Source organism: Crocuta crocuta, unplaced genomic scaffold (assembly GCF_008692635.1).
Source record: "Crocuta crocuta isolate KB4526 unplaced genomic scaffold, BGI_CrCroc_1.0 scaffold10, whole genome shotgun sequence".
Classification (NCBI taxonomy): Eukaryota; Metazoa; Chordata; class Mammalia; order Carnivora; family Hyaenidae; genus Crocuta; species Crocuta crocuta.
In genome coordinates, this window is record NW_027527551.1 from 5,913,514 (window position 1) to 5,923,700 (window position 10,187).

General features: G+C 40.9%; 1 protein-coding gene across 1 annotated transcript in view; it reads left to right on the forward strand.

The window, feature by feature from the left end:
* The window catches only part of DAAM1 (dishevelled associated activator of morphogenesis 1), a 173,547-nt gene extending 163,366 nt beyond the window's left edge, over positions 1–10,181 (forward strand). The window contains exons 23-25 of the mRNA XM_077768810.1: positions 4,149–4,280; positions 7,685–7,855; positions 9,105–10,181. Coding sequence (XP_077624936.1) covers positions 4,149–4,280; positions 7,685–7,855; positions 9,105–9,314 — 513 coding nt within the window. The 3' untranslated portion in view covers positions 9,315–10,181. The remainder of the gene's footprint in view (positions 1–4,148; positions 4,281–7,684; positions 7,856–9,104) is intronic.
* The last annotated feature ends 6 nt before the right edge of the window (positions 10,182–10,187 follow it).

Genomic DNA, 10,187 nt, shown 5'->3' on the forward strand with positions numbered 1-10,187 from the left:
ATTGAAAAAAAAAAAAAAAAAAAGAAAGAAAAACGGAAAACAGTGGCAACCAGGAAGCAAAGGAAGACTGTGTTACCCTGGCCACTCAGCTGCAGGATGTTCTGGGGTGTCACCAGAGCAGGAACTGGGAAGCTAGACCTAGGGTTGCACCGATTTCCTACCTGTAAGACAGGACCCACTAAAGTGGGTTTGGCTGGATAAGGATACCCTCGGAGTCCATATTCTATTAACAAGGGATGTTCAGAAAATGGGTGATGAGCATTGAGGAGGGCACTTGTTGGGATAAGCACTGGGTTATATATATAAGCGGTGAATCACAGGAATCTACCCCCAAAACCAAGAGCACACTATATACACTCTATATTAGCCAACTTGACAATAAATTGTATTTAAAAAAAAAAAAGAATAAGGGAAGGAAACATCACTTTTTAATGAGTGAGTGCCTTGCTCAGAGAGGGAAGAAGTTAATGGTGGCCATTTTGCAGACTACCACACTATAACAAAAGCCGTAAAAATGTGTGTCAGTATAAAACCAGTGATTGTATTTGTAAGGATTCTTCTGAACATGTGATGAAAGACATGCCAAAGATTTTTTTTTTTAAGTGATGCTCTCAGAGCAGTGGAATACCTCTGTTGTGTTGAAGTTGGTCCCTTGGGGAGTATTGAGCAGACACTTGGGTGTCCAGTCCGTTCTCTAGGCAAGGGGTAACACTGATTCCAAATCCTTGCCCTCCCGGTGCTGCAATGGCCAAGAGCAGTGAGTCCAGCTAATGTCCACAGTTCCTCAGCCCAGCCACGTCCTGATAAGCACAGTGATTACAAAGGTGCCTTCAGGAGGAAGGGTGGGCTTGGGTTAGTCCAAAGCTTGTGGAATGACTGGCATTTGTTAGAGGAAGCTTCTCTTCTGGAAAAGGTGAACTCTGAGCTGTGGCTTAGAAGGAGGGTGGGGGAGGGACGCCTGCACGGCTCATTCAGTTAAGCTGCCAACTCTTGATTTCTGCTCGGGTCATGATCTCACAGTTCGTGGGTTCAAAATCCCGCATCAGGCTCGGCGCTGACGGCACAGAGCCTGCTTGGGATTCTGTCTCCCTCTCTCTCTGCTCCTCCTCTACTCTCTATCTTTCCCTCAAAATAAATTTTAAAACATTGTTTTTTAATTCTAAAAACAAGAGGAGGATGGGGTAAGCTTAGGTACCTAGGAGTGAGGTTGTCTCTGATGCGCAGAACAGCCTGGGCCAGGCCTCCGTGCAAGGGAAGCAGGCCATGCTGCTGGAGGCGCAGGGGTAGGTGCACCTAAACATGGCTATGTGGGCAGTGCCACATGAGTACCGCACGGCACTGGCACCAGTGAGGAGGCGCATCAGGACGAGAAACGTGCTCAGGAGAGTGATCCTCACTCCGGTCTGGCACCTGACAAAGGAGACTCTTCTTCAGGCAGCTTAGCAAGGTGCCCCTCTCTCAAGGATCTTTCAGGTCTGTATCAGCAATGCCAGGAAGACCTGAAGGAGAAGACCCTCCTTCCTTTCTTTTTTAATGTAACACTGTGCCATCGAAAGCAGTTGACTGCCTTGAAGACAGAGGTCTAACAAAAGTTAAAGTCACAATATCTGATCTCTTCCTGTTTTGTTGTTTATAATTTGGAAGCCGTGAGGCTTTTTCCCACCTTTGGGGGGAGGGGTGATGATGGAGAGGGGACGATGCTCTTTCAAAAGGAAAGGAGATGAACTAAATGAAATCTTTTTCTGCCAACCCCAATGGGTCAAGACACTGAGTGAGCGAGGAGGATGGTCCTCCTCAGATTTCAGAGGCCAAACTAGCTAAGGGCAGTTTGGGATGAGGCTTGTTTTACAGCCTTCTCTTCGTTCCCATTTCCTCCCAGTGGAAGGCTTTCTTGAGAAGAGTACGGCAGTTATCACAGCCCTAAAGCCTGAAAATGGATGCTTTCACCTTTGCCTCTAAACTAGTTCAGAGCAAGACGTTGGGGGGTGGGGTGGTGGATGAGAGGAAGTTTGTGTTTGGGATTCATTAAAGGTAGTTTTGCCTAAATCTCTCCAGCTCCTGGGTAATATACACTAACACACTTCTCCTAGGAGAAGGCTTACAGAAGCCTTCCCCTCCCCCTGGCATCATACATGTCAAGATGTAGCATTGGAAGGAAACATTGGGAGGCAGACCTTGGCCTATGTAAATATTCATGTATCTTAATTGTGCTTTACACAAATTGACTATACTGCTTGAAGATATCAAAGATGGAATTCTTCTTTGATATCGTTGAATGAAATGAAATAATACATTTGTGAAACACTTTAAAATTAGTCTCATTTCTCTGTACCTCACATACATACATGTTCACTTGCAAGGCCAAAGTACTAGAATTGTGGCAATTTATTCCAATCAGAGCAAGTTCAATGCTTTATAAGCTGCTACCTGTTACTTCCTTGATTCTCATGATGATGTGGATATTGCTTGCTTTTTGCAAGTGAAGAAACTGAGGCCCAGGCCACTTGTCATGGACAAGAACCAAATCAGTAGTGCATAGGGACACATGTACCCCAATGTTCATAGCAGCACTCTCAACAATAGCCAAATCATGGAAAAAGCCTAAGTGTCCATCAACTGACGAATGAATCAAGAAGATGTGGTTTATCTATACCATGGAATACTACATGGCAATGAGAAAGAATGAAATCTGGCCATGTGTAGCAACATGGACGGACCTTGAGGGTGTTATGCTGAGTGAAATAAGTCAGGCAGAGAAGGACAGATACCATATGTTTGCACATATAGGAGGATTAGGAGGAAGCTAACGGAGGACCATGGGGGAGAAGAAGGGGAAACATAGTGGGGGAGAGGGAGGGAGGCAAACTATGAGAGACTCTTAAATGCCGAGAACAAACTGAGGGCAGTTGGGGGAGGAGGGGCATGGAGGACGGTACCTGTGGGGATGAGCACTGGGTGTTATATGGAAACCAACTTGACAAGAAACTATTAAAAAAAAAAAATCAGTGGTGGAGTTGAATCAGAACCCATAGCCTGTGACTTCCACACTCCTGCTTGGTAGTACCTCTACCAAAGCAGGTACAGAATACGTCCAGATTAAGTCATTGGTACACAAGATGGTTGTTACTGAGACTGTGTAGAGTCAGACAGATCTGACTTCAAATTCTGGCCCTCTCGTGTTTCAGCTCCTTGACTTTGAGCCAAGAATTTAATCCCTCGACACCTGAATGTATGTGTGTGTCTGTACAATGAGGCTAATAATCCCTCACTCAGAGAGTGGGATTAAGAAAGTGCATCTGACAATGGTTGAAATTAATTACTAAAATTAGATTTGAATAATCTATGTGCTCATCACCCTGGTAGTGGAGAATATGGATAACTAACAAGACGCTAATACTCCTACCTGCCTGTTCATAGAAACAAAATTATATAGACAGGAATAAAAATGGGAGACAATTATGGTGCCAAACACGACAGTTGAAATTCCACTGAGCCAGATATCATGTAGCCTCAGTATAGCCAGAGGGAAAGAATGAAAAATCAAGGAACCAGATTTGGAGCCCAGAGTGTGAACAGATCAAATTCTCTTGCTTTCGGTCATACACCCTTTGAATCTTTATTTAACTTATATTAATTGTATCCCAGTGCTAATCTGCTTATATCCTAAAGCTGGTATAAGAAATCACAGGGGCACTTGGGTGGTTCAGTCAGGTGAGCATCTAACTCTTGATATTTTGGCTCAGGTCATGATCCCAGGGTCATGGGATCGAGCCTTGCATCAGGCTTCATGCTGAACGTAGAGCCTGCTTAAAATTTTTTCTCTCTCCGTCTCTCTCTCCCCTCTCCCTCTCCCTCTCTCTCTCTCTCTCCCTCCCTCCCTTTCCCTTGTGTTCTCTCTCTAAAATTAAAAAAAAAAAAAGTACTGCAATGATTGGCTACATTGCTGTTTGCAAACCCATGTGTGTGGTGCATGCACTTACTTGGCCATGGCTCAGGCATGCTGGGCAGAGGGGAAGGGAGAGCTAGGACATCACCAAATTGTATGGAGTAGGTTTTGATGTGTTTACCATTCTGACTTACTAAATTTGAGGTATATGGGAAATTAGACAAGAAGCCCACCTTGACATTATCCATTTCCTCTGTTAAAGGAGCTAGAATATCAAAAGTCTCAACCCCCACAGCCTGGAGATAAGTTTGTGTCTGTTGTCAGCCAGTTCATCACAGTAGCCAGTTTCAGCTTCTCTGACGTCGAAGACCTTCTAGCAGAAGCTAAAGACCTGGTAAGTTTCCCCTTGCATACTGAGTGTTGTTTGCCAGGGCTGATACTTCCAGGTACTCTGTATTTTCATGTCTAGGACTGTGATCAATTGAAACATACCCCATTTTGTCTAACTTATGTTGCTCATAGGTTAGCAAGACCTCAAAGTATGTGGATGATATAAACCAGTAAATACTTTGCAGTTTTCTCTTGGTTGATACCAGATTGAAGTACTTGTCTCTGGAAACCAGAAAAGAGTCGATTATGAAAACCAGAGGCAGGATAAAATGTGAGATCAGGTGTGACCAAGGCCAAGTGTCTCAGTATATGTAAGTTATATGCTCTCTGGAGATAGACACTCAGGGCAGGATAGTCCCTCGTGAAATCTCCAGCAGAACTTATTAAAGGAGATACGCTTTAATTCACAACCTCATTACAAGAGGCTTATGTTTTAATAATACAGTGCTTTTTATGAGTTTTGCTATTTCAAATTGTTGTTTGCCTCTAAAAGAAAAGTTTTCTCTGGTTGATAACCAAGACCTTAACTCCTTGTTATTTTCTCTTCCAAAAGACATACACATTTATGTACATGTACACACTCTGTTTCTCTCAACCCCCACCACCCCCCCCATGGTTAATAAGTGATCTAGTCCCTGTTGAGTTCTTCCTCACTGCTCATCTCTCAGTTGCCACACTACTCTTTTGCTTTAACTTGATCTTTCCTTTGAAACTTGAGTAGTGGATGTCATTCCCTGTAGCCACCTGTTTAGTAATAGATATAGATGATTGTTTATATAAAGTGCACACACAACTGCTTGAAGTTCAGAAGACTGTATTAGGATGCATTAGCTAGTCTCAACAGTAAACCCAACCTCCAACATTATTAAATAAATGGAAAGATAATGTATGTTCAGAGATGACCGCTGTTAAAAGTCCCATGATTGATGCCAGCAGCCTCCACTGGGATAGTCCTACATCCTTCGTCTTATGTATGCCTCCTACACAGGAGGGAAGGGACCCCTCCCCACCCCCCACTCCAAACAAGGCAGTACAGAATCTACTTCATTAAGGACTCAAGCATGTTTATGAGAATCAACTCTACAGTTAATTTTTGATGTAAAAACACATGCTTCAGCACAACCTACTTTTTAAGAAAAAAACTAGTGTGGGAACTTTAGTCTGGGACTAGTTTCCTTCAAATTTCTAAGACTAAAATACACATGACTTCATCATCACTAGAATTCCTAGATAAAAAGATCATTCAGGATGGCTTGAAGTGCATGAACTTGAGTGTTTTAGAAACTCAGCTGTAGGCTGTCTAATGCCATTTTGTTCATGCCAGAACTTTTAGAAATTAGCTTATAAAGCCATGAAGGCAGGCTAGAGCTCTGTGCGTGTCATGTGAACAATGTATTTTTCCCTGAAGAACTCTGATGTCTAGTAGAATATTTCCAAATAAGTAAAGCATTGAGAACAACTCAGTGAAGAGAAAAATGGTAAAAGCTCGTTTTTATTATACATCTAAAGATAGGAAATAACAATTATAAAACGTCATGTTCACACACACCTTATAACTCCATAGTTTTATCTCAGAATAAATGTTGAGGGGGAATTGGAGGAAGGTGGTCAGAAGGTACAAACTTCCAGTGATAAGATCGATGAATATAGGGGCTGTAATGTACAAGGTGGTGACCATAGTTGACACTGCTGCATGCTCTTTTTGAAAGTTGTAGAAGGGTCTAAGAGAGTAGACCCTTCCATGTGTGTCTGTAGGAGGTGTTGGATGTTAGCATATTGTGGTCATCATTTCGCGATATATGTAAGTCAAATCGTTATGCCCTACACCTTAATTTTATACAGTGCTAGATGTCAATTATATTTCATAAAAACTAGGGGAAAATAAATACTGAAAAGGTTTCTTTTAGGGAGATAGTATTACTGAAATATCAGGAAAAATATAATAAAGGCAAGCAATGCAAAGAAGGTAAAAGCAATTAGAAATTCGTGGGTTGGAGGCAGCGCATAAACACTTCATAGGCTAAATGAAGACAATTAAAGATCTGGAAAATGTTACATAGTTGATTAGGCCTAGGGGTTAAGAATCCATTTGATTCTGGAGCTGTAAACACCATCCTTAGTAGCTTAGGAGTAACAGCAACAGATCCTGACAGAGGGAAGAAAAATTCCAGCAAACATTATGCCTGGCATGAATATTATTTAAATAGTCATGATACCGCTAAGACTCCTGAAAGCATGTGATCTCAACTTCCGGAGATAATTGTCAGAAAAAGTAAAATCAGAAGAGTACAGCATAGGGAATAATAATGTTCAGTGACAGATGCAGACTGCGCTTTTCCTCGTGAGTGCTGACTACTGTATGCAATTGTTGAATCATTACATTGTACACCTGAGACTAATAGAACACGGTATGTTAAGTGTACTTCAATTTAAAGAATTAAAATATTAAATAAACTGACACATTCACCAATCCAGAGAGAGAGAGGGAGGGGAAGGAAGGAAGAAAATTTTAAAAAAGAAAGAAGTTGAGGTGCCTGGGTGGCTTAGTCAGGTAGGCATCCAACTCTTGGTTTTGGCTCAGGTCATGATCTCGCGGTTTGTGAGTTTAAGCCACACTGTCAGTGCAGAGCCCACTTGGGATTCCCTAAATAAATAAATAAATAAACAAACAAACAAACATGGAAGAAAAAAAACTGAAGTGACTGGGAATACTATTTTCTTACTATATCCATATATTTGTATTGATTTTTTTAGTTGTCCCTTAATATTTTGCACTTGAGGTGTTTTTAAGAGGATTTGCAATGAAAGGGTTGTAAAACAAAGGATTTGGAATAAAATTGTGTTCTCCATCATAGAGTAGGTGTTGCATTAACGATCCCATAGCCAGGTGTGGTTTTCTAATTGAGACCTAGGAAATATCCCAACACTAGCATTACTTATCAGGGAGAGCATCTAAGAAGCACTGGATCCCATTTGTTTTTGATATTAACCATATGGCACCAATAAATGATATTAAACTACTTCAAAGAAAAGTTAAAAGTACAAGTTTCCCTACCCCTGCTGAGTTTGCTATTAGTTTTATGTCTTGAGTGCCCTGCCCTATGATATTTTGCTTTCTTGTTTTTACTACTGTGTAGTTAATAAAAAGTCATAGTAAGTAATCACTGGTGTTAGGCTGAAATGAGGTGGAAAAGAATAAATGATTTCAAAAGTTGAGGAGTATTAAATATTTTTTTACTTTAGAAATGATTGATAGGCTTGTTCAGCAGCCAAAGATAAATACAGGCTCACTAAAATCCAGTAAGTTACATTTGACTCTCTTTGAGCTTCACTCCTTCTAGAGGAATTTCTATTTGATCACAGACTTCTCTCGGAACACTGAACTTCTTAAAACCTCCTTGTTTCCAGTTTACTAAAGCAGTGAAACACTTTGGGGAAGAGGCCGGCAAAATCCAGCCGGATGAGTTCTTCGGCATTTTTGATCAATTCCTTCAAGCTGTGTCAGAAGCCAAACAAGAGAATGAAAACATGAGAAAGAAGAAGGAAGAGGAGGAACGCCGCGCTCGCATGGAGGCCCAGGTAAAAAAATGATGAAACCAGCCATTTCCAGCTCCTGAAAGTTCTGGGGCTACAGCTCCTTGGTTTGTAGACCAGGCTCTGGTGTGTCTCCAGGAGGGAGGGCGTCTTATGCTCTGGGAGCTTCAGTCAGTATAAGTCCCTCTGGGGCAATCTGGCAGTGTATATCCAATGCCTGGAAAAATATATCCACATCCTCTGATCTGGAGTTCCATGTCTTAGAAATTACTCTAGAGAAATAATCATAAATTCGCACAAAGAGAATAGTAGTCTTCACAGTAGTTCAGCCTGGAAACAACCTAAATGTTTACCAACCAGGCAATAGTTTTAAATGATATAATAGCTACATAATGGAATATTTATGTAGTCCTTAAAAGTCATGTTCTTAAAGAATATTTAATGGGACCGCCTGGGTGGCTCAGTTGACTAAGCAGTCAACTCTTGGTTTCGGCTCATGTCATGATCTCACGGTTCATGCGTTTGAGTCCCGCATTGGGCTCAGCGCTGCCAGTGCAGAGCCTGCTTGGGATCCTCTGTCTCCCTCTCTCTCTGCCCTTACCCAGCTCACGCTGTCTCTTTCAAAATAAATAAACTTAAAAATATATATTTAATGATAAAAAATCTTACAAACGTATTTCTGCATGGAATCTTTTTTTTAATAAGGATAAATGATGGTGGAAGGCTCTACCCCAAAAGGTTCACAATGGTTATCTCTTGACAGTGGGATTAAGGATTATTTTCCCTCTTTTGTTTATATGAATTATCTAAATTTTCTAAGATGCACATGTATAATTTGGCTTTTAATAGTAGTAGCTTGTATATAGCAGGCTCCAGGCACCCACAGGAAATTCAGGCAAAGCCTTTGATGTTAGGAGAGTGGCCTAATGAGCATTGCCTTTAGTGTCTCTATACCGTCAAAGAGAACAATATCTGGGGTCTGTTTAATAGTGATAACTTTCTGGTTCCATTATAGAAATAGGAATTGCCTCAACTGCTCTTGTTTGAACTAGAGTATCCTGAGGTTTACCTAGATTCTAGATCACAGAGGAGTGGTCATTTTTCTTCATTATTCATTGCTTCTCAAATGAGACCTCATGTCCCAATTACCTCGTGAGGGCCAAGGGGCTTAGCAGCCATAGATGCACACGGGTTGATGGGGCTGAAGCATCGCTGTATTTCACAGGCCTCCTCTCCACTGAAAACAAAACACAACATTTTGACACTTCTCTAAGACGTTGCTTTCTATCTGCAGCTCAAAGAACAGCGTGAAAGGGAACGTAAAATGAGGAAAGCAAAAGAGAATAGTGAAGAAGGTGGAGAATTCGATGACCTGGTTTCAGCTTTACGCTCAGGAGAAGTGTTTGACAAAGACCTTTCCAAACTGAAACGGAACCGCAAGCGTATTACCAACCAGATGACGGACAGCAGCCGAGAGAGACCTGTCACAAAACTTAATTTCTAATTTTCCTTGGATACTTTTTTTAGAAAGCTCATTAGCAGCCCTTTGAAGTGACTAGAACTTTTCATTACACTGCCTTGCAATCCAAACAGTGGCAATTTCCTCCTTCATCTGTGAGTGAATGCGTGAATGTGTGTGTATGTAAATGTATGTGTACATAAATATTAAAAAATGTATATAGAAGTCTGAGTGTTGTCCAGAGACCTATATGTATGGTTAAAAACAAAACCCTGTGTTAATGTATGTGCTCAGAAACCCTTTGTGTATGCATTCATATTTGGTATGGCTCATTTTCCTCCCCTGAACACCATGGCTGTTCAGAAGCACAATTCTATCTCCTGAAAGAGATGACAGAGACATTCCCTAGAGTAAAAAAAGAAAAACAAAAGCGGAAAAAAAAAAAAAAAAAGGCTTGAGAAATATTTTATGGTTTCCAAGCTTGGTATACTTAGAAATTATTTTCATTGGGGAAACTGGTGTTGGAAAAATATAGATTTAAAATGGTTTTTGATAGTTGACGATGTGATGCTGGTGTATCGCATCAGTAATTGATAGGACCGATTTCTGACATTGGTGTGGGGGTACAAGCTATGAACGTTTACTGGGAACATCTTGCACACAATCTGAATTATGTAGAATATCAATCAGACTCTTTTTTAGATATTTAAAACTCGGGCATCAATTTGTTTCCTAATTTCATCAAGTTCTCTGCCAAGCGCTCTTGAAGATTTCTTTACATGGCTTTTGAAAAGAACACTATTTATCTACTTGCAGTTCATGCTCTTCTTAAAGAATAAGATCACCAGAATGTGTTTGTTATTCTAACAATATATATATATAAACTTTAAAAATAAAACTTCCCACTCCAGACCTAAA